General features: G+C 40.3%; 2 gene segments (V, D, J or C); both read left to right on the top strand.

The window, feature by feature from the left end:
* Positions 1–11,241, top strand: part of LOC114645119 (Ig heavy chain V region 914-like) — a 107,354-nt gene extending 96,113 nt beyond the window's left edge. The window contains 1 exon segment of the V gene segment in view: positions 10,892–11,241. Coding sequence covers positions 10,892–11,241 — 350 coding nt within the window.
* A 6,855-nt stretch (positions 11,242–18,096) lies between these two features.
* Positions 18,097–21,423, top strand: LOC127526589 (Ig heavy chain V region 6.96-like). The segment is given in 3 exon segments: positions 18,097–18,148; positions 19,083–19,160; positions 21,116–21,423. Coding segments are annotated over 3 exon segments (438 nt in total).
* Positions 21,424–25,334: the final 3,911 nt, after the last annotated feature.

The raw sequence follows: 25,334 nt of genomic DNA, 5'->3' as shown, positions 1-25,334 counted from the left end.
TTTCACAGCCTTTGCCATGAAGCTCAAAATTGAGCTCAGGTGCATCCTGTTTCTCCTGATCATCCCTTGAGATGTTTCTGCAGCTTAATTGCAGTCCACCTGTGGTAAATTCAGTTGGTTGGACATGATTTGGAAAGGCACACACCTGTCTATATAAGGTCCCACAGCTGACAGTTGTGGACACTTTTTGTGACTGAAGACAGAGAAGAAAATTAAAATTAGTAAAAACCTTTTATTGATACATACCAGACAAGGGTAAAATGACAGAGAAATACAGTCCTAGGACACCGCACTTCATCTGCCTCGAGCGCAGATATCCCTTGCTCTTTTATACCTTTCTAGTCTCCTGATCGTTGACCACGTAAGCAATAAAAATAGCGTCCTGACTCATTTTGTATTATTCCAATTGGTAAAGTCCTTACCCTAAAGGTATATTTTCTTGTCACACACATCATTGAAAGAAAACTTCCAGAAAGTATACATGCTTTTTGTCACGTACGCAAAACACAAACAAGTTTGATCATTCTGTTCTATTTTCTGTACTTACACACATACATTTTGTTCAATTACATCATTTTATGTTTTTACACTCCTCCCTTTTTGAACAAAATGATGTGGGCAATATAATTAAATTGAAATGGTTGATGAAGGGGAAGGGGGGGGTAAGGGGATGGGGAGGAGAAAATGGAAGAAGCTATACGAGACATGTGCTCCTCATGTAGCATAGGGTGCGGGTAACAGTCAACAGAAAAAGTATTTTTAAGATAGCCATTTCTTGCAATGCGATGCGTGGATCCAGGCAGGCAGTCCTTCAACTTTCACGGCGTGTGGTGTGGATAGAAGAATTTGGAATGGTCCTCTCCACCTAGGCTGATGCCAGTGTTTCCTCTGAGTATCTCGAACCAGGATCCAGGTGCCCAAGGGAATTGGTAAATCCTTAGAAGGTGGGCTGGTCCTCCAGGCTTGATTAACCTGCTGGTGGACTTCCTTCAATGAGGTTCGGAGACCTGCAAGACTAGAGAGAAGATCATTGTCCACAGTATGCAAATTCACATTTCCTACAACCATGCCAATGGGCATGGGACATCCGGTCAGAATCTCAAACGGCGATAGTCCCAGTTGTCGGTGTGTCCGTCCCCTTAGTCCCATTAAAGCTAAGGGTAGTGCATCCGGCCATGATAAATTAGTTTGTTCACAAATTTTTGCGAGTTTAGCTTTTAAAGTGCCATTGCATCGTTCTACGATGCCTCCGCTTTGGGGATGGTATTTACAATAATGGTGCACATTAATTTGGAGCCAGGTGGTTAATTCATTTATAACGGAGTTCACAAAATGAGTGCCATTATCTGTTTGTAACTTTTGAGGGATACCCCATCTTGGAATAATCTCTTTAATTAGTGCTTTAGCTACTGTTTTGGCATCGTTGTGTTTTGAAGGGAAAGCCTCTACCCATCGGGAGAACACATTGACAATCACAAGACAATATCGGTACCCTTTAGACGGGGTTAGTTCAATGAAATCCATTTGGAGGTGTTCAAACGGACCCATTTGATTAGGGGTAACGGCGGGACTTACCTGGGTACCTTTTCCCACATTAAACTTTTGACATATTGCACAGCGTCTGCAAAATTGCTCTGCATATGTAGAGAAACCTACAGCTTCCCAATGTTTTTCAACATCTCGAACCATGGCATCTCTACCTGCGTGATCGAGGTCATGGGCGATTTTTGCCATTCCTGGGAAAGAGGCTTTTGGGAGAAAAGGTTTGTTAGTGTGTTTATGAGTCCAGACTCCATCAGAGAGGGACCCTTCTTTGGACCATTTTCTCCTTTTGATATCCGTGGCTGCACTCTGTAAAGAAATAATTTGATTATCAGGGTCCTGGTCATTTTCTCTGTTGGAATAAAGAAATTGGTGTGTTATTATATGCAGCCTCTTTAGCAAAGTGGTCAGCTAATTCATTTCCTTTGCTAACAGGATCCTGTTTTCCTGTGTGAGCTTGACATTTAACAATCGCTAGCTTCGATGGTTTAGTTATAGCTTCTAAAAGGGATTCGATCAATTTCTGATGTTGGATGGGTTTGCCAGTACTGGTCTTAAATCCCCTTAGTTTCCATAGTGCTCCATGATCATGGCAGACTCCAAAAGCATACCTGGAATCCGTATAAATTGTTACGATCTTCCCTTCGGACAGCTGACATGCTCGAGTGAGTGCTATGAGTTCAGCTGCTTGTGCACTCAAGCTTGATGAAATTCGATTTGCTTCCAGCAGGCGGTCCCCTTGGACCACTGCGTAACTGGTTGAGGGTGCTCCATTTTTCAATCGCAAGGAACATCCATCCACAAAAATCATTTCTCCAGTTTCTATAGGTGTTTCCTGTAGATCTACTCTAGGTTTTACAACCTTTGCTATTTCATCATGGCAATTATGTGGTTCTCCTTCGTTGTTAATTGGGAGAAGAGTGGCTGGATTTAAAGTGGAGCATCTTTCAATTGTAACATTTGACAAAGTACAGAGTACATTCTGATAGTGTATTGCCCTAGCAGTAGTGAGATGTGAAGTTTTGGCTTGTACTAGGATAGAATGTACAGCGTGAGGCACTTTAACTGTTAGGGGGCTCATGAGAACTACATCCGTGCTTGCTAATACAGCTTCTGTTGTTGCAGCCACAGCACGAAGACACGGAGGAAGTGCTGTGGCCACTGGATCCAGTTTTTTAGAAAAATAAGCCACCGGTCTTTGTTTATCTCCATGTTGTTGCGTCAGTACTGCATTCATAAATCCCTGCTTTTCGTCCACGAACAAAGTGAATGGACGAGAATGATCAGGCAAACCAAGCGCGGGCGCAGATAGAAGAGCAGTTTTTAGGTTACAGAGAGCCTTCTCAGCCTGTTCATTCCATTGGACCTGGCCAGAAAGGGGGATGCCAGGAGTATTAGCCAATTGTTGCAACGGCTGTGCTCTTTCAGTAAAATTTAGAACCCACTGTCTGCAGTAGCCCAGAATACCTAAAACAGACATAACCTGTTGTTTTGTGACCGGTCTAGGAAGATTTTGGGTGGCTGTAATGCGATCGCTAGAGAGAGCTCTTGTTCCATACGTAATGTCATGACCTAGATATTTTACAGTTGTTTTGATTAGCTGCAGCTTAACTTTAGAAACTTTATGGCCATTGTCCCCCAAAAACAGCAACAATTTCTGGGTATCTTTTGTACAATCTTCTTCCGTAGCGCTACATATCATCTACATACTGTATCCCGTCCGGCCAAAAGCCTTCTAAAATTTTGGGCAAGAGCTTGTTCATATACACAAGGGGCTTCAGTGTATCCCTGAGGCATGACGGTCCATGTCCAACGGCGGTACCGCGTTTGACGAGATCGGAATGTACGGCGGAGATGCCAGCCTCTGCTTCGGGAGACAGAGGATATTGGGCACGGTGCGGGCGGAAGGAGGATTTCGGGTGGATCACCAGAGGCTCACAATGGGCTATCCTTCCATAATCATTCTTTCCCTGGGACCATAGTGAATCAGGGAGCATAGAGAGCCAAGAAGGGAAAGTGGTTTGCAATGAACAAGCAAAAGAGGAAGGACGGCACAAAGCGCGATGTACTAAAAAATCAGTTTGAAGCACCACTTTAGTTATTAAACGGTCAGGAGTATCAAAAATACCTGGAGTAACTTGTAACCAGTCTGTTCTTTCAAGGCATTTTTCTACCCATGGTCCTATTTCCCCCCATTTAACAGTGCGTGATTTAGCTAAGGAAATATGAGGCACTGAGCTGCCAAGATAATATATATGCTGTAAGCATGTAAGATGAACAGAAGCAGCTGCCTTTGTGGATGAAATAAAAACACAGGAGATGTGAAGGGTTTTCGGGGCGAGTACCAGAAGTAAGGAAAGATTCTAGCCAGGGGGTGTCTACTTCTATAGGGAAGTATTGGGTAGTACAGTCAGGGGCCTGTAAATTGGGAAAGAGACAGGGGGAAAAAGAGTGTAGGGCTTTGAGGAGAATGGTGTGTGGGGAAATATCTAAAGTCCAAGCTGCAAAAGAGGGTTTGGGGTAAGGGGCAATTTGACACAACAACTTGGGGGTAGAACAGAAAAAACCTTTGTCAGTCATAGAAATAGAAAGAGAAAGTTTTGTCATGAGATCTCTTCCTAAAAGGTTAACTGGACAGAGCTGATTTAAAAGAAAACGATGCAGTAAGGTATGTCCGCCAGGACGTGACTGGACTTGAAGAGGTAGAAGGTGAGGTTGTCCAGAAGCAGTAAGCACAGTAACAGTCTCGTTCGAGGCAGGGACCTTTGCCAGCGAGAGGGTAGATCGAGTGGCACCAGTGTCGATTAAGAAAATAGTCTCAGTGCCATCAATGAACAATGTCAGTAAAGGATCAGTCTCTGAATTATGGGTGAGCAAAGGTAGTTGAAAAGAGTGGCTGGAGGTCCCTGCGTTTTCCTATGGCCAGTATTGTTGGTCAGGGGTGTCAGAAAAAACAGGTGGAATAGGGGGAGGTGGGGGCTGTTGCTGTCTGTGAGGGCACTCCCGACGAAAATGTCCAGTTTCACCACAGGCGTAGCAAGAGTAGGAATTAACATTGGGATTAAAGGGAGAGGGAATAAAAGGATTCTTATTGTGGTCAACAGGAGGAGCTCTAAAACCACCTCGTCCTCTTCCTCGTCCTCGTCCCCTTCCTCTAAGGCCATATCCTCGGCCTCGGTCAGGAGTATTCCTGGTATAATAGTTCATCTGTGCTGCCAATAATTTGGCATGAGAGTCCGATTCCTTCTGCTTAGTTTGTTTTTCGGCATGTTCAGCATGTCGTTTGACTTCATCAAACGCGGCACTTTCCCACTCAATACAGGAAGTGCGGACCTTGTTTTGCATATCAAGGCGCAAACCGGAAACAAAAGGTGGAACTGCAGCACGGGTGCGGTCGTCAACATTTTCCAAGCCCGAGTGATTAGCCATAAGGTCTTGAATCCTATGTGCCCATTCATCAACCGTCTCGTCTCTCTTTTGTTTTGCAGCAGAAATAAGGGACCAGTCTGTTCCTTTTTTATATTTTTCTGCAATATTTTGTCTCAACGCCTCCCATTGTGGGTTAAATTCGCCTTCTCCACCAATCCCCTGTCCTCGAGTTAAAGCTGGGTTCCATACCCATGGAACGTCATTGCGGACACCCCTGCTAACAGTGGCCCATGTGCTCCCAAGCTTTCGACGAAGTACCTGGGTCCATTCAGCAGCGTTAGGCTTATACATGCTATCTAACTGATCAAGTTGTTCAACAAATTTTAGTCCTCCTACTTCCTTTGGATCTGGAAGTGCATTCACGACATCCTTTAGTTCTTGGATGTCCCAGTTCCGATTTATCATAACTGTTGTGGGATTTTGGGGTCCGGCTGGATGGGCAGGGTTATAATGGGGATTGGGAACTTCTATTGAAGGATAAGAAGAGGTTGGAGAGAAAAAAGTTGGAGCTGGTTTGTGAGTGGAGGTTTGACTCCGAGTGCATTTGGAGACGGGGGTTTGTCTAGTACGGGGTGGGTCATAGTGATCTGTGCCTAGGGGATCATCGGGGGAAACTTCTGCTAGTTGTAGTGTAGGGGGGGCAGTCGGAATGGGGGATAGAGGAGGGGATAATGGAGGTGCCTGAGGTTGGTACTGAGGAGAGAAAAAAATAATAGGAATAAAGGGGGTCTTTATTTGGATTATTCTTCCTTTTCCTCCCGTCTGCCTGTGGTTCAGTGCCTGTCTGAACTTTCTGTAATGTAATTAGTAATTCCTCTTTCTCCTTTTTAGCCTTTCCCTCATTTGCCCGCAACAATTCATTCTGTTTCTGTACTGCTTCTAAATTTCTGTCTTTTATTACTAATTCCCATCTATCGAACATTATCCATTCGATATGGTCCACTATTATAACAACCCTGCTTATTCCTACACAGGATCTTCCTAGCTTCCTGTATTTCACTTACATCTCCTGTCCCCTCTATCGGCCAACGCCCACCACTCTGTCTATTCCATTTCCTACATGCCTTCTTGAAATCTAAACCTGTCTTCTTTTCTATAAATTTCCTAGGAGACCCATTTTTACGGGGCGTCTGTTGATCCTCCGAAAATAATTCTTCCAGCATTAATGATTTTGATCCCCCTGTGCGGCGATTAACAGGCTTACTGTTATAAGTTCCCATTATGTCCCCTTGCTCTTCCCGGGTCCTGTATTTAATTTTCCAACTATATACTGATTCGCCTAATCCCTTGTACGTATGAATCAGCGAGGTATTAAGTGTGCCACTCACTATTCCCTTACTGTTCCCTTCTTTAGTCCCAAGGGGAGACACCTAACTATCGGTCCTGTCCCAGTTCCCAGGAGAACACGGTATTCCTATTAGTATGTAGATTTATTTATTCCGTCCTAACAGCAAACCTGCAATCTGTGCTCTTTTTCTGTTTATGTTTCCATATATATATATACCACCCCGTTACTCGTCCCGTTAGCCTGTCCGCTCACATCCCCGGATTCCAGCTCAGGTGACTTCGTGTCCGATTCGGTTCAGCAGAATACTACAGCAATACGTCCAGCCGAGTCTAGGATATGGGTGAGGCCAGTATCCTTTCGTCAGACCTTTCGTATGCGTCAAACTGCTTGGGTCAAGTCTCCATCACCTTAAGCAACCCGTTGAGATATGAATATGACTAGACGGTCAACAGGAAACTCGCCCTCCCGTAATTTAGAAAATAAAAAAAAATGTTCGGAAATTCCCCGGTGCTTACCCCAGCCTGGAAGTGTGCAAGCTCTGTCTGGAAATCCGTTCAGTCACCGTGGATGTAGCAAAGAGGAGACCAGGGACTCCTCACGCAAGAACTCTTTCAGGACAGGACAGTCCTAACTTTTGCCGGAGCTGCATGCTCTGCTGCCGGAGTACTCAAGTTGACGGCAGTCCGCTGGTAAGACGGATCACTGAAATGGTCTCGCTGGAGGAGTCGACCGGCCGTCTCTTGCCCCACGTCCGGGCGCCAAAAAACTGTGGACACTTTTTGTGACTGAAGACAGAGAAGAAAATTAAAATTAGTAAAAACCTTTTATTGATACATACCAGACAAAGGTAAAATGACAGAGAAATACAGTCCTAGGACACCGCACTTCATCTGCCTCGAGCGCAGATATCCTTGCTCTTTTATACCTTTCTAGTCTCCTGATCGTTGACCACGTAAGCAATAAAAATAGCGTCCTGACTCATTTTGTATTATTCCAATTGGTAAAGTCCTTACCCTAAAGGTATATTTTCTTGTCACACACATCATTGAAAGAAAACTTCCAGAAAGTATACATGCTTTTTGTCACGTACGCAAAACACAAACAAGTTTGATCATTCTGTTCTATTTTCTGTACTTACACACATACATTTTGTTCAATTACATCATTTTATGTTTTTACACAGTTCATGTCAGAGCACAAACCAAGCATGAAGTCAAAGGAATTGTCTGTAGACAGGATTGTCTCGAGGCACAAATCTGGGGAAGGTTACAGAAAAATTTCTGCTGCTTTGAAGGTCCCAATGAGCACAGTGACCTCCATCATCCGTAAGTGGAAGAAGTTCGAAACCACCAGGACTAAGTGAGATGACTGATTTATAATATCACAGGGTGTTCTGTTAGCATCAAAAGGTCAGCATTTTCCCATAAAGGAATGCAAGTCAGTCCAATAATTCTGTGCATATGCTCAATTCTTTCTCTACCCAAATGAAGAACAAATCACATAGAAGCAAAAATCATATAGCTCTCTGCAGCATGCTCAACACAAAACACAGTCATTGGTATTGTGAGTCAAATACCCATAATCATTTCAGTTAATAATGTTTTTTTCTTTCTCATACACAATTTCAAAACTTGACATGAGCCATGCATACCTGCAGATAGTAGTGGATGACGAGAGTCAAAAGTATTTGACAGTGAACACACAGAAAGGCATGTTTACCTATTCAAAGCTAACATTTTGGTTGGCCTCCACACCTAACATATTTCAGCGGATAATGGAATGTCTGTTGCAGGGAATTCTGAAAATTGTTGTATATTTTGATGACATACTTGTCATGGGAATTGACCAGGAGGAGCATCTTCAAAATCTGGACAAAGTCTTAAAGAGATTGTCTGATACAGGCTTACGTTTGAAAAGAAACAAGTGTTCCTTCTTGCAGGATGAAGTAAAATACGTAGGGCACAAAGTAAATGCCCAGGGATTTTTCACCCCTTAGAAAGGAAAGTCAAAGCTATCATGGAGGCCACCTGTGACAGAAATAAAAGAATATTTAGGATCTGTCAAAATCTGCCAAATCTGTCAACCATTACATAATCTGTTAAGGAAGGAAGTGTCTTAGGAGTAGAAAAGGAAACAAAGTCAAAGGAGTTACTCCAGTCTACCAGTGTGTTAGTGCACTATTCATCAGACAAAGAACTCATACTTTCATGTGGGTGCAGCATTGTCACACTGCATGGAAGATGGAAGTGAAAAACCCTTGGGGTTTGTGTCACACACTCTCATGCCTACACTGAAGCACTACTCATAGCCAGACCAGGAAGGCTTAGCAGTGATCTTTGGCATCCAGAAATTCCATAAATATCTATATGAATGACGATTTAAAATTTTCACAGACCATAAGCCACTAATAGCATTTTTTAATGAAAAGAAGAGTATTTCCCATTTATGTTCACCCAGACTCCAGAGATGGGCTACACCATTGTATATAGACCAAGGAAATGTCATGTAAATGCTGACGCTCTAAGCAGACTGCCAGTTCCAGAGGCCAGAGAAGAGGATAACAGGTAGAACAAGTGTTAATGTTGGATGTGATGGTTGAGGCCTGGTAGAGACAAAACAAGTGAAACATTGGACAGATAAAGATACAGTTCTGTATCAAGTCCATGATTTTGTCCTTAGTGGTTGGCCTAATGAAGTAAACCCAGAGCTCAAACCCTATTTACAGAGAAGACTAGAGCTAAGTGTGAGGGATGGGTGTGTTCTGTGGGAAGCCAGGGTTGTTACACTGATACAAGGACAAAAAACTCAGCTTAAGGTGTTGCACCAAACCCACACAGGTATCTCAAGAATGAAAGGATTAGCCAGGTCTTATTTTTGGTGGCCAGGCATGGACCAGGATGTGGAGAAAGAGGTGCAACTATGTACAGAATGCCACAACATCGTAAAACTCCAGCATGTGCCCCTGTATATCCTTGGGAGAGGCCAAAAACACCCTGGTTAAGAATCCATGTTGACTATGATGGACTTTTTCTAGATAAGATGTTTTTAGTTATCGTGGGTGTTCATTCAAAATGGATGGACATTTATGTGATGAATAATGCAACTTCTCAAGCAACAATAGAGAAATTGAGACAACGTTTTAGTGTCTTTGGACTTCCCCAAATACTAGTTACTGATAATGAGACATGTTTCACAAGTGCTGAATTTACATTGTTCATTGAGAACAATGGCAAATACATGTGAGATCAGCACCCTCCCACCATTCTGCGAATGGACTAGCTGAGACAGCAGTCCAGACCTTCAAGGAGGAAAAAAATATAAAAGTTGATATGTGGAAGACAAGACTGTCAAGGTTTTTATTTAATTATAGAATACTACCACAAACAACAGCTGGATTGTCTCCAGCAGAAATGATGATGTCAAGGAAATTAAGATCAACATTTGATTTACTAGTGCCAAATTTGAAAGTGAAAGTGCAGCAGAAGCAACTAAAACAGAAGGAATGGCATGATAGAAACAGCAAGTTAAGAATCGTCATACCGGGTAATGAAGTGTTCATAAGGAATTACAGCTATAGGCCAAAGTGGATACTTGCTGTTGTAATAAGTTGCACAGGGCCTGTGTCATATATGGTACTTGCAGGCAATGGACAGACTTTGAAATAGCATGTTGACCAAATGAGAGCCAGATTCAAGCCAGAAGTGATTCGAGACTTTAAGTTGAAGAGTATTTCAGGAGATCTAAGGGACACGATTCTAGAGCAGGAGAGCAAACAAAACTGCCCAACAAAATTGTAGAACCCCAAGAATCTGATATCAATGAAGCAGTTGGGCAAGAAAGTCTTCAAGAAACTGCAGTAGCAAAGATAAACATTGAACCAGTGGCACCTACCTCGCGTAGGTCAGCAAAAGAAAGACATTTAACAAAGCATTCAAAAGATTGTGTAACATAAAAAAAAATTTTTTTTCAGAGTACGCGGTGATTAAATCATATTAAAGTGCATTCAACTTTGATGTGGCTGTTGTGATATACTGTAAATTCATGAGGAATCTTCAAAACGGGCAAATTAAATGTTTAAAAAATTCTCAGTTAGAGAACCTGTTCAAACCTTTTTAAAAGCCTGGCAGGATCTATTCAATAACATTTTAAAATAAGCATATATTCTCTTCTCTCTTTTCTACTCTTAAAAGTTTTACTCTGGCTATTGGCCTTCCTCTCTTTCTCTTGTGTAGGGGTTGATTTGAATTTAGTTTTGTTAAGCTTGACTTGTTTGAATGAAATGTTACTTACTTTTAATAAAAAAAAATTAAACAGCATCTCTGAAAAGCTTATAAAGAGGGGTTTCTAGAAGGACAATCTTGTGTGATTTATTGTATCTAACCCTCCCATTCTGAGATTTATGCAAAGCTGTCCCCACTATTTCTTCCTATCTGATCTTACCAGCAGACTATAAAAGGCACAGCATCTCAGTGCTGTTAATGTTAGTGTATCAAGCAACAAAATGAGGCTCATAGACCTGATGCTGATCTTAATGACATTATATATCTTTGGTAAGTGCTTCATATAATATATCTACAGCAATTTTATTTTTTGAGTTTGAACAGACTTTAATTTTCATAATTATTTTTTTAGATGTTTCTGCTGAAATAAAGCTGCAGGAATCTGATCCTGTAACTCTACTGCCTGGACAGTCACACCAGTTGTCATGTAAAGCCTCTGGGTTCACATTCAGTAGCTATGGCATGCACTGGGTTCGTCAGACTCCTGGTAAAGGACTGGAATGGGTGGCAGCAATAAGTGATAGCGGTAGTAGCCAGTGGTATGCAAAATCTGTTGAGGGACGATTTACCATCAGCAGAGACAATTCCAACAACATGCTGTACTTAAAGATGAACAGCCTGCAGACTACAGACATGGCCGTGTATTACTGTGTTGGAGACACACAGTTAGGAAAGGGAAGTGCCAATCATGACAAAAACTAAAAAATCATACAAACAAAAATGTTTGCTATCTGGAAGTTAAAGCAAAAAAAAAGTATAATACTTCTTGATATTATTTTGGCTTGTCTTTTTTATCACCAAGAATTGTTTTCATCAGCCAAAGATTAACAGAAAACCACAGGATCACATTTTTTTCATGCAAAGTACAAAAAGTTCTAATTTATTCATACTGTTTTGAAATTAAAATTGCAGTTTTTCAATAATAACTTAAATTTCTTAAAATTAGACATTTCACAAGCATTAAATGATATTTTTACATCAATGAAATCATTTGCCCAGATAAGAAAATTTTTGTTGCAAACTATTTTTAAGTAATGCTTTTCTTCTTAAGTCTGTGGTGGTGTAGTGGTTAGCACTATTGTCTCACAACTCCAAGGATCCTCGTTGAGTTTCTGACCTCGCTAGAGGTTAGAGTTCACATGTTATCTCCCAAAGATGAGCACTTAAAACTGATTAACACCGGAAGATCAGCTCAGTATTACTGAGTGAATCTGTGTGTCCATAACTGTGTCTTATCCAAGGATCATCCCTGCAATCATCCTGAGACTGACATCATTTTTTGTTTCAGCAGCAGAGCTTGTTGGGGGACTAATCAATCTCTCTCTCTCATTCTTCCTAGGGCACGAAGCAGAAGCAGAAGCAGACAATGGGCGACAGTGAGATGAATCGCGTTGCCGTCGTCGTAGAAGAACTCCAGGTACTCGACGAACAGATTCAGAAACTCCTGTCCAGACGAAGATACCTTAAGGATCTGAAGGCTCGGCTGCTGGATAAACCGTCCTCACCATCTGTAATCAGCGTAACATCAACCCTGCGTTGTGCCATTCAAGTGAACTTCACCCCCGCGCCTCGTAGGAGCGACACTGATGAAGACCTCGGCGTATTTCAGCTATGCAGGCGGGGGTTCAAGGCCAGAACACCTCCATCGGCACAGGCGAGCATCTCGACTCAGAACCGGTTCAACCCTCTCCGCGTCACCAGTTTGCCTTCAGCCCCTGGAGATGTAATAGTGGTAGGTGATTCTATTGTTAGAAACCTCAATATCGCATGCCCTAATCAAAAATCATTTGTTTCTTGTTTTCCCGGTGCTCGTGTCCAAGATGTGATGAGACGTGCGCCAGCAATCTATGAGAAGCACAAGAATAGGGCAGTTGGAGCAATTGTTTTGCATGCTGGCGTGAACGACATAAGGCACTGACAGTCGGAAATCCTCAAGGCTGACTTCGCAGCACTAATTAAAGACATGAAGGAGAGGACCCCCATCGGTAAAGATCTTCATTTTGGGTCCTGTACCTCTCGTCAGACGATCAAACGAGTACTACAGTCGTCTGCTAGGATTAAACAACTGGCTGCAGGGCTTCTGCAAGAATCAAGACATCGGGTTCATCAACAATTGGGACCTCTTTTGGGAAAGAACGCGTTTCTTCAAGCAAGATGGCCTGCATCCGAACAGTTTCGGCACCCAGGTTCTCTCCAAAAACATATCTAAGGTAATTTGTTTATCTTGACTATCTATCTCTACTCTTAACCCCTTCCGAAATGCTACTGCTGTGCTAGGACATGATAATTGTTTAATAAAATATTCCATAAAAGTGCACAACATTAATACTCAAATAACCAATCTCAATGCACGTAGAAAATCTAGGCAATATGGCATAAACACCAATAATTTAATTAAAATTGCTACTTTAGATGAACAATGTATTAAAACTATAAAAACAGACTATAGATTAAACAAAAAATACACACAGAGCGGCGCTAATAAAAATAATTTAGTTCCTGTTCCAAATATCAATAACGCACATAGTACTCATCTCTGCCCCTCCGAAACATTAAATATGGCACTATTAAATGTTAGAGCTTTAACTAACAAGACATTTTTTATCAACAATCTTATTAGTGATATAAAAATAGATTTTATTGCACTAAGTGAAACGTTGCTTAGCTCAGATGGCGCAGCTGTTTTAATCGAATCTGCGCCTCCGGATTACAGTTTTACTTGTGAGGATTGTCAAGGAAAGAGAGGCGGCAGCTTGGCAAATATTTACTCAAGCCGGTTAAAAGGTAAAGATGTCAGTTTTGGTAAATTCAAGTCCTTTGAGCATCTCGCCGTTGTTATTCATGGAGATTCTCACGTTCTAGTATTATCCATGTATAGACCTCCAAAATTCAACACGTCTTTCTTTGAGGAATTCTCTGACTTGATGTCAATTTTAATTACCAACTATGACACACTCTTAATAGTCGGCGACTTTAATTTTCATACAGATAATTAGTGTGACCAAAAAGTAAAAGAATTTATGAACCTCCTGGACTCTTGATTTGAGACAGCTCATTAATCAGCCTACACATAAAGCAGGTCATACGTTAGACTTAGTAATTACTAAAGGACTAAAAGTTGATATAAAACAGGTCATTGATACGGGTCTATCAGACCATTTTCTTCTACTCTTTAATATAGAAATAATGATAGAAAACACTCATGAGAAGTATATTGTTAAAAAACACTTCTTTGACTCATCAGCAGCTTTAAAACTTTCAAACATTCTAAGCAGCCAGTCTGTTTATAGTGCCAACTATAATAGCGAGGATAATGTAAATAGTAAGGTGGAAAGATTTAATACTAAAGTGAGAGCTGCTGTTGACTTAGTTGCACCTGAAAAGACAGTTAAAAAATCTTCTAGCATTGTTATACCATGGAAGACCCAAAGAGTGTCTGATTTAAAGAGAACATGCCGGAGAGCTGAGCGTAAATGGAGGAAAACTAAACTAACCCACTATGAAATATTAAAAGTTAAAATAACAGAATACAATAACACAGTCCGTCTTGAGAGGCGCTGCTATTTCTCTAAGATTATAAATAACAATGCTAGTAATCCCAGAGTCTTATTCTCTACAATTGATCGTCTGTTAAACTCAGGTAACTCAAAGGAATGCCTCCTAAATACTTCCAGTAAAACCTGTGAGGCTATTGCTGTATTTTTCAATCAAAAAATTAATGATATTAGAAATAACATAGTATATCTCCCCAACACTAAGGATCCTCCTAAACCCCAGCATTCCGTTATAAACAAATTAAATTCTTTCACTAGGACAGATTTACCTGATTTACATAAAATAATTTCTCAACTGAAACCCTCCACCTGCGTCCTTGACCCAATACCAACAAATTTTTTCAAAGAAGTATCGGGCGTGCTAATTGATAATATTCTTGACATTGTAAATTCGTCATTAGATATGGGGGTCTTCCCAGACTGTCTTAAGACTGCTGTAGTTAAATCCCTACTTAAGAAAAATAACCTCGACCCCTCTGCTCTTGAAAATTTTAGACCCATCTCTTACCTGCCTTTCTTAAGTAAAATTCTGGAAAAGGCAGTCATTATGCAGCTTAATGATCACCTCAATAAACATGCTATTCTTGATAAATTTCAGTCGGGTTTTAGAACAAATCACAGCACAGAAACTGCACTCGTTAAAGTAGTAAATGACTTGCGGGTAAATGCAGACAGAGGCCGTTTATCTGTTCTCATCCTATTAGACCTGAGTGCCGCATTTGATACCATTGATCACAATATTCTTAGAAATTGCCTTAGTCAATGGGTGGGCTTCTCTGGCAGTGTCTTAAATTGGTTTGAATCCTACCTGGCAGGGAGAAAAAGTTATAAAGGAAGGAGTAGATAGTTTGCTGTTGGTTTCTCCCAGTGAACATATGCTCATCCTTTGGTTGACAGCTTCTGCAAAGTTGTTTCGTTCAAGGTTGCCAAAGACTGAGTTATAGTCATTTTGCAGTCTGACAAAGATGATTAATTGGAATTAGTCTTGAGCACTGAATTCCTTGATGTGCATGTGACAGCCAACCTTATTTTGTCAATTTACATCACCTCAAAATTTAAGACACCTCTGTTATGCGAGATTGCAAAAGAAGCAACAATCGAGACACAGCATCTTCAAGAGACAGAAAACATTTTAAGTGTGATTTTAAGTGTGATTCTTTCACAAATGTCAGGTATGTTTTAAAGTGAAATATAAGGTTTTCAAAGTTGGATCGCTTCTGAGGAGATGGGAGTGTGCTCACATTCTACATAACATTCAGATTATCCACTATCAAAATTTAAAGCAGAGGAGCAATGGAACCAAAACAAATTACAAAAAAGGAACTGCCATGAAAGAGCTGCATCAGAAGGGAGCAGAGCAAAAACTATATGATTCACCATGCTCTGGTGATCTGTCCCCCATATGTCACACATTTAAAGCACCAAAGAGAAAAATATAGTTATTGGAAAATAAGATCCCTAACTATGTACAAAAAAATCCCACAAAACAGAAGTATCATAGCAAGTTCTAGGCAGAGAAAGAAAACTGTTTGTAAGAAAAGCGAATGAGGATGGCACCTCCAGCCCTGCACATGCCACTAAGGGAATCAACATGGTAAGCATCTTTGAAAATAAAACTTTAAGAAGTATAAAAGGGTGACCTGGAAAGACAGAGTGAAATTTCAGCATGTGGGATGCAGAAGATTAGGCATGTAAAAGAAGGCCCTGTCTCACAGACCCAACTCCAACTGCCCTTGATACTACAGTAGTAAAATAAATATTACATCAAAAACCTTGATATATATATAAAAAGTCCCAGTAATAATTTCAATAATTACAGTAATGTTCCTGTCCTTCAGTACACGTGATTCCATAGCACTTCCAGGTCAGATAAAGAGTTATATTTTTCTTCAGCCTGGAAGTACTTCAGTTCTTCCATCCCCGTGACTTGGGAGTACTTCCGGGCTATACAGGAAATAAAAATCCCCTTGTCTTCCTGCAGCATCCCACAGTGGCCCCCAGGGTCCCCAACAGGGCTGTGAAACCGAATTCCATCTCCCATGGTGCCCTGCGGGAATCCTGGGTACTTCTATACTGCATGGGAAATGCCATCTAGCGGCCTGGATGTGTCAGCTGGGATGAGTTGCCGGCCGTCCACCTCAATATATATATACATATATATATATATATATATGTGTGTGTGTGTGTGTGTGTGTGCAGCACCTGAATAAGGTGAAAAATACACTAACAAACTGCAAATGTTTGCATAACTTTTCCAAAATAAAGTAGTGACACCAGTTCAAACTACAGCTTTCAGCTGGAAACAGCAACTTGTGAAAGACATTGTAAAGTAATCAGAGAGTCTTAGTTCCGATTGAAAGGAAGAAGCTACTTTCTCCCACTCAGTTGAAATTCATTCCGCTCTTGAATGTTTGCCGTATTCCTTTTCTCAAGAGCACAGTTCAGCTCTTTCCAATGGTTTTCAATGAGACTGAGATTAGGAGTCACTGCTGGCCAGTTTAACACAGCCTATTTTCATTTTTCACCATTCTTTTGTGCTTTTGGACACGTGTGTTGGGCAATTGGACTGTTGGAGGACCCCTGGTTTTTTGAAACTGGGTAGCGTATTCCCCTCTTAAAGGCTCTGGGCACCCTCTGTTTTTATGATTTCCTTAATATGCTCAAGACCCATTCAAATTATGGAACACACACCCTTTTTGACTGTCAGTAAACAAAAGGTAAGCCTCATTTCATAACATATAGAGATATCAGTGGTATGTGTTGCCATTGCCAGAGAGCTCTACTTTGGTTTCATCAAAATTTTTCCAGAGGGTTTTGGTTTCTCTCAGTTTGATTTGGCAAAGATCAGTCTTGTCTTTGTATGTTTGTTGTTCAACAGTTGTGTCCATCATGGCATTCACCCATAAAACTCATTATCCATCGCTCCATCTAAACCTGCTTATTCTGAACAGGGTTGAGGGGAAGCAGGAGGTGCTCCCAAAAAGCAATTGGGCACAAGACAGGAACAATCCCTGGTCAAGGCACCAACCCATTGCAGATTATTACTATTACAATTAATTGCAGAAAATTATATAAATCTAATGATTGACATGTGGTCAGCAAATGTAAGTCCTTCTTTCTAGGGGAGGACATGGAAGTGCAAAGCTACCTGGGAGTTCATATAAACAACAGACTGGACTGATCTGACAGCACAGTGGTGCTGGACAAGAAGGGCCAGAGCAGACTGCACTTGCTAAGGAAACTCAGGTCTTTTGATATGTGCAGCAGGCTGATGGAAATGTTCAACCAGTCCATAGTATCCAGTTTGTTGTTCTAAGTTGCAGTCTCCTGGGGAAGCAACCTGAGCTCAAAAGAATCACAAAGCCTGAACAAACTTATAAGGAAAGCCTGCACCATCACAGGGCAAACTCTGGACACACTGGAAGCTGTTATGGAAAAGAGGAAGGCAGAAAAATTGGATGCCATCATGAAAAATCCTCTACATTGCCTCCAGGAGGCGGTCTTTTGGAACACATTTAGACACAGGTTTCTTCCACCACAGAGTACTAAGAAGCACCTTTGGTGGTCTTTTCAGCCTCCAGGCAATTCAATGGTTTCTTCCTATGTACTTGTTCAGTTTATTTTTAATTATTTATTTTCTTATCGATTTATTGATTGATTGATTGACTGATTGGTTGATTGATTGGCTGTATTATCTGTCCTGTGAGTCTGTATCCTTGTTTTTATGTTTTTGCTTGTGTCTTGCTATTTGGTATAGATTGCAGATAGATTATACCAAAATGTGACGGAGAAGGTCAAAACACAATAACAATAACTGACCTGTTGACCCAATTGTTTTGTTTAGCTGTTTCAAAAAGAGTGCCCTCTAGTGAGTTTTATTGACCATAATAGATGCACTGACTTCCCTTTTTGGAGTGCTGGGTATGTTAGTTCTTAAACATATTGGGGAAGTAAGAATTACAAATGGAGGTGGGCCATTTGTTCCATCAACTAAGAGTTACACATGAAAAGAGACTGGATTGAGATTTCATACCAGACACAGTTCAGCAGCAGACGTGAGTTGTCGATAAGAAGCATAGGTCCTCAGAAGGCTCTCTCTTTATATATATAGAGTAGGTCCAGACCCATTGACTACTCTGTAGGTAACCATCAAGGATTTGGTCTGAAAAGAGGAGTGACATGTACTCAAGAATCTGTAATCTTTCCATAAGATGCTGCAAATTTTGACATCATCTTGATAAAACTTGGTTACATACTCAAGTGTGGAATAAGCTATCTTGTAAGTTTAATTACTTATCAGTCTTGATTAAAGGTCACCCTTGTACATTTCCCTCTTGGTCTCACAAACACATTCTCCTTTGGCCAATTTTTCTTAGTGGATGCAGACTTTGCACATTTCAGGAGCTAATTGCTCATTTCAACATGCCTTCTGGTTAATTATTTTTTTATATCCAGCTCATGCTGGCTCTTAAAGTTAATACTGATATATCTAAAATATAATCTTCCTTTGCATCTACTACATCTCTGTCTACCATCTGTCCCTTCAGATAAGTACCTAATTTCAGCAATTCAGTTATTTTTATGTAATATTTTTTTCAAAATGTCATTCTTGGTTTGGACTAAAAACATATAGTTTCATTAAAAGAGATATTTTCTGGGTCACTGTATTTTTCATTATGTATTTATCAAGCAAAAATTACAGCTATTATTAAACAGCCATAGGTCATTTACAGAATATAATACAAGGGGGGGTGGGGTCATGGGATGCGTCTGATGTTTGATTAATTTTTCCTTTCCTGCTCCCTTGGTGGGTCTGGTACCTTCTTCCATGTGTTTTGTAAGCACACAAGTGTTTTTGATTTCTGATCATTGACCTTTCTTTTAATTCTGCTTTACTACATTGCAAAATTTCCTTCCTCCCATCTTCTTTTAGTAATTGGATAGGATGTGTTGCTTTACTTGGGTCTGTAACTGCTGAAATAATTATAGCTTCAAAAGTGCTTGAAAAATACCTTTTAATTATATTGTTTTCATTTGATTCACTTGGATCTATTGTATCTGCTACTTGTTATGATTCTGTTTTTTCTATACCTTCTTTGGATTCATTTAGCATTTATTTCATGTGGCAGTGTGCTATCAGCACATGCTCCCAGACTCTCTCTGTCTCTTTGGGGGTTTCAGAATGTCAAGAAGATTTATTCTTTGCTGAAAACAATCAGTATAATTGATAAAATATTAACAAATTTATTTATTCATAACTTATTTAATTAAACATTTAACTTTAATCTTATCACAACACCATTTAGCTTTTTAAGTGTGCTACCATTTTGGATTTATGTGGTGTACTGTTACTAGGCAGGTTGATATGCAGAACAAAATTAGAAAATGTATTTAAAGTAGTTAAATTAATTTTATGTCTTTCCCATCTGTTTTTTCATGAATGCTGCCATTTTGTGTCTTTTTTGCCAGATGCTGTGACCTGTTTTTCACTCTGGGATGTGAAGCTGTTAACTTTGGGTCATTTCATGATTTATTTTACCCTTTGTGTTAAGCATATGTGGGTTCAAAAGTGGCACTATTTTATGCAGCTGAGATAGAATCTCTACAAATGTCTGATATGAACTAATCACCTATAAGCTCTTTGAGCATGTGAAAGGCACTATATAAATAAAATGTGCTATTATTATTATTATGCTAGTTCTTGTTTCACACATTTTAGGCAGTCAGTGAATAGTTCTCTAACCATGTGTGATACAATCAGAATGTATTTGGGTAAGTTTGGGAAGAGCAAAGATCTTTGAAATTGATAACTGAAAGGACAGAAGGTTATTCAAATTTTATCTTTGATAGGAGTTGAAAATACTATACTGTGATAAAAAACCTCCTATTTCATAATTGATTAATGTGGCTGATTTTTTATTTTGTCTTCCACTAAACGCATAAGAAAATCTGCTGTCATCACTAATTTTCAATAATTTCTGAATCAAAATCAAGATTTCTCAGTTATCTGAGGATACAGAAGAAGCAGCAATCAGGAAATAACATCACAAAGAGGCACAAGATGAATCCTTAGATTTTTAATGTGATTCTAGCAAAAACGCCAGTTCTATTTTATAGTAAAATAAAAGGTTTGCAAAGCTGGATGGATCACTTCTGAGGAGGTGAGAGTATCATCACATTGCATGTTAACAACATCTACATTAGCCATTATCAAAAAGTAAAGCAGTAGAGAAGTGGAACCAAAAGAAATTGAAAAAAAGAAACTCATAGTAAAGCTGCATCAGAAGGGACAACAGCTACAACTGCACAATTAAAAATGACTCAGTGAACCCCCCACCATAAAACACAGAAGAAACCCCAAAGAGAAAAACAAAACTGTTAGAAACTGTATGATCCCTAAACATGTACAAAATCCCATAAAACAGATATAGTATAGCCAGTACTAGACAGAAATAATTATCTAATGCTTTAAATGGGTTCAGCAGATGTAAGCGTAACAATATTTTTTTTCAGAAATACTGTTAATAGATGTCTTAAATGTATCCATGGTTAGCAGTACTCACAAATAGTATAGAGAGCTGCAATTTACAACTTCGCAAGTTATTTCAAAATTAGATTAAATATCAATAGCATATTTAATTGCATTCGGTGATGATGTGGCTGTTGTGATATGAATTCATAATGAATCTTCAAATAGGTGATTTAAATGTTTAGCTGAATAGCTTACAAAGTTGAGTTTCAAGACATATAATTTTGTGTGATGTACCATACCTAACCCTCCTGTTCTGAGATTTATGCAAAGTCATCTCCACTATTCCTTCCTATCTGATCTCACCAGCAGCTATAAAAGGCACGGCAGTGCTGTTAATGTTAATGTAACAAACACCAGCTTGTTTTAAAATGGGACTGATGTTGATTTTAATGATATTGCATGTCTTTGGTAAGTACTTCCTAAAATAAAGTTATAGCAACATTTTTCTGTATTTGAACAAACTTTACTTTTCTCTCTTTATCTTTTTTAGGTGTTTCTGCTGAAATAAAGCTGCAAGAATCAGATCCTGTAACTGTACTGCCAGGACAGTCACACCGGTTATCGTGTAAAGCCTCTGGGTTCACATTTAGTGACATCTACATGAACTGGATTCGTCAGCCTCCTGGTAAAGGACTGGAATGGGTGGCAACAATAAGACCTGATGCTAGCAAGACGTGGTATGCAACATCTGTTGAGGGACGATTTACCATCAGCAGGGATAATTCCAACAACATGCTGTACTTACAAATGAACAGTCTGCAGACTTCAGATATGGCCGTGTATTACTGTGCTAAATAAACACAGTGAGTGAAGTGAATTGTAAGTTATGACAAATACTGGAAAACCACACAAACAAATATTTTTGCTATCTGAGAGTTAGAGCAAAAAAAAAAGTTTAATAGTCAAGATGCTATTTTGTTTTCTCTTATTTATTACCAAGTATTGCTCTTACCAGCCAAAACAGAAAACCACAGGATCATGTTTACCTTTTCTTATAAAATGTATATAACATTTTATTTATGTATTCAATATTACATCATGTTTTCAACTTACAAATGCAGTTTTTCAACAATAACTCAATGAATTCATTTGCACAGATTACATGATGTTTTTTGCAAACTTTTTTAGTAATGTTTTTTCAGCATGGTGATGCAGTGGTTAGCACTATTGCCTCACATCTCCAGTGATCCCAGTTCTAAGCACTTTAGACTGATGGACACCTCAAGATCAGCTCAGTATTACTAAGGGTGAGTGTGTCAATAACTGTCTCCTGTCCAAGAATGACTCCTGCATTCATTCTACTTCATCATCTTTTTCTTCCATGGCTAATCCCATTTTTATATGGAGTCACCATTTTTTTGACTAGATTTCTCCAATAGAGTTTTCAGCATGATTTTCACGACTACCTGGATAAGCTCTGGGTGCCTACATCCCAGTAAAAGACCATTGGACTGGGACTTTAAAACCATTGTCACAAACTTGACACAGAGTCATAGAAAGGTTTGGGGCAGCCACCCGTATAATTGGTTTCCTGGCTGCAAAAGTTGTTTAAATGAATACGGCACTGATGTGCACATAACCGAGTCCAAAAAAGAACTGAGGGAATAGGGAAAAGGTGCAGGCTTTTAAAGGGGAAGACAGGAAATGAGATCATAGGGGACAGGCTCATGAAGGTCTTCAGCCATTGGTTCAAGCCCACACGTGACATCACAGGGGCCGGAGCGGGCAAGGTCTCTCCTTTCATAGGCTCGGTCCCGGAAGTGACGTCAAGAGAGCCAGGTGGAATTTTCCGGGAATGGTCTACAGGAAAGGGAGAAAAAGAGTCAGTGCACTCTGCCACATCCCGGTATGCCTCGGAACTGCCCTTACTTAAGCCCTTTAGTTGCCTCCCATGGCGCACGTGTGTGACACCATACATTTGCCACTTCAGTCCCAATTTCTGATCCACTCTGTAACACTGATCAGGTACATTAATTTTCTTGTTACATCAATGTATCTGTACTTGTAAAGCCTACTGAGCTTGGAAAATGTGATATATAAATCTCAAGCGTGTTATATATAACTCATGTTCACAAAACGTTTGAATGGATTACACTTATAACTGAATTACAATGACTTAAATGAATTTACACTCCAACTAAAAGAAAATGATTCATTAGTACAAGTTAAAAACGCAATAGTCCAGTTGGATGTGACTGTTAGTAATAATCTGGAATTACAAAAAAAAACAAAATGAAATGATTTAGATTTGTTAAGATATACATAAAACTTACAAAGAGAAAATAAACTGCAAAATTGGAAAATTAAAATTGTAACATATATCCAGTGCAGAAGAAACATTAACTCTTGCAGGATCACAAATTTTTAAATTAGGAATAATACCCACCAAATATAAGCCAGTTGGTCAAGCCATGTACTTCAAGAGATGGTTCACATATAAGATTGTCCAGAAAAGTGTCCAGTATTATGATTGTGGGTGTGAATTTACATGTCTGGCTACAGTCATCTGAAATGCATAATATTCTCCAACCCAGCTAATACAATTCAGGGTTTCAGGGACATGAAGGCCATTCCAGAAGATGCAGGCACAAGGCAGGAAGAAACACTGGACAGGTTGCCAGTCCTCAGAGGGCCCAGTGATTCACACATCCTCAAGCCTATGTGAAAACACCAACTAATCTAACACAAGCTGGAGATGTTGGAAGAGAAGCCACATTGACAGACGGAAATTACAATACAATACAATCTATATATATAATTCACTAAGCCAGAAGACAAGTAGCCGACCATGGAAAGCACGCCGGAAGGGGCGTGGATTCACTAAGCCGCCAACAAGTAAGACGCCAAAGGCGCACGCAGGAAGTAGCCACGCCCACCAACTCTTAGACCATTGGATACGACGAAAAAAATCACAGAGCCACGCCCACCAATTCAGACGCGACGCCTCGGAAAACATGCCGTCATTTCTGTTTGTCTGTGCCACAGTCCACTTGCAGCTCTGAGCCACGTTGACTTTTCATTAGTTAACCTCAGTGGAACCTTGGTTCACACACAGGCAGCGCAACAGAGAGAGCCGCGCAATCCTTTAAAACTGAGGTTAAAACACAATGAAGGAAGCAGTGTTTAAAAACCAATAAGCCCTGTGCCTCTTTTTCATTTTTTTCCCCCTGTGCTTAAAACTCATTAAAAAAAAAAGTGTTTCTACAACTGTGGCAATGTTACAGAGAGAGAGAGGGCTCTTGTGCTTCTGAGAGACAGAGGGGGAGGGGGCTCGCGTGCTGCTGAGAGAGGGGGGGGGGCTGGGGAGGCGTGCGCTGCTGAGAGAGGGGGTGGGGAGGCTCCCACGCTGCTGAGAGAGAGAGAGGGGGGGTGGGGGGTATGGGCTGGGGAGGCTGCTGCTGAGAGAGAGAGAGCCTGCCCATGCAGCTGAGCAGGTAGCCTGGGTGTTTATGTCAGTGTTATTCAATGTTTTTACTATTACACTGTGCATTCTATGGTGTAATTAACTATATTTGTGCTTAAAAATCTTTAAAAATATATATTTACATACAGTTCGTACGGTCTGGAATGGATTAATTGTATTTACATACAATCCTATGGGGGAAATTGCTTCGGTTCACCAGCAAATCGGTTTACAACCAGAGGTTTGGAACGAATTATTGGTCGTGAACCAAGGTTCCACTGTATATTGAGTCTAGAAAACGTGATCAGCAAGTCGTTCATAGGCTGCAACAAAATGATGAAAGAACGGGCACATTTTTTTCTCACAAGCTGGGTGGGTGGGTGTTAGTTAACCCCTTAACCGCCCTCTGCCGGATATATCCGGCATCGTAGCTTTATTGCTGACGCCTTTCTGCCGGAATTATCCGGCACATTTGCCTGTGGTTATGTGAATGCCTGGCGCGTAGTATAACTGACGGTTTGGCGTGGGTATTATTACTACGTTGTATTTCGACAACTCTGCGCTTGTATTGGCCTATCACGTGATGTGATTCGAAAGTGAAAGCTGTGAATATGGCGAAACGTAAACTGACTTCAAGTGAGGTTTTGCAGGCTATTTTGGACAATAATTCTGATCATGATTGTAGCAGTTCTGAAGAAGATTTTAGCGACAATGATGATCAGCAACGTGCGCTGCATGATACTGTGAATGACGACGCATCGGATGATGGCGATGAGTGGGTGTATCCCCAGCATCTCAACTGGACTGCTGCCCGTTATCTGAGCCAGATATGAAAGATCCAAACCGTGACCGCTTGTTCAAGCTACGTCCTTTGATTAACCATTTATTTGAAACATTTCAGCAGGTATTTCAGCAGGTATTTCAGCAGGTAAATACTGCTTGAATAAATGTAAAGTAAAAAAACGAAAATTGTTCAGATTCATCCTGGCATTTAGGGAGTTGGCGGTTAAAAGGTTAATTAGTTACTTGAAGGATTTCAAGATTTAATATGCACAAGCGGTAACACTGCAAAAGCAGCCCAAACAAGAAAAGATGGCTGGCAAAAAGTGGCTGACAAATTAAACGCGTGTGCATTGTACTTACTGAAAGCGTCGTTACGGATGTTGCAAATGTTCATTTTTTCCCTCTGCTTAAAAAACAATAAAAAAGCGGCGTGATTATGCGGCGTATACTACGCTGCGGGTTGGTATGCAGCGTGTAAAACAGTTTGTTTGTTTCGGATAATTTGCCTTTTACTTTAACACGA

Source organism: Erpetoichthys calabaricus, chromosome 2 (assembly GCF_900747795.2).
Source record: "Erpetoichthys calabaricus chromosome 2, fErpCal1.3, whole genome shotgun sequence".
NCBI lineage: Eukaryota > Metazoa > Chordata > Cladistia > Polypteriformes > Polypteridae > Erpetoichthys > Erpetoichthys calabaricus.
Note: the sequence above shows the minus strand (reverse complement) of the source record. Positions and strands in the feature narration are given on the sequence as shown.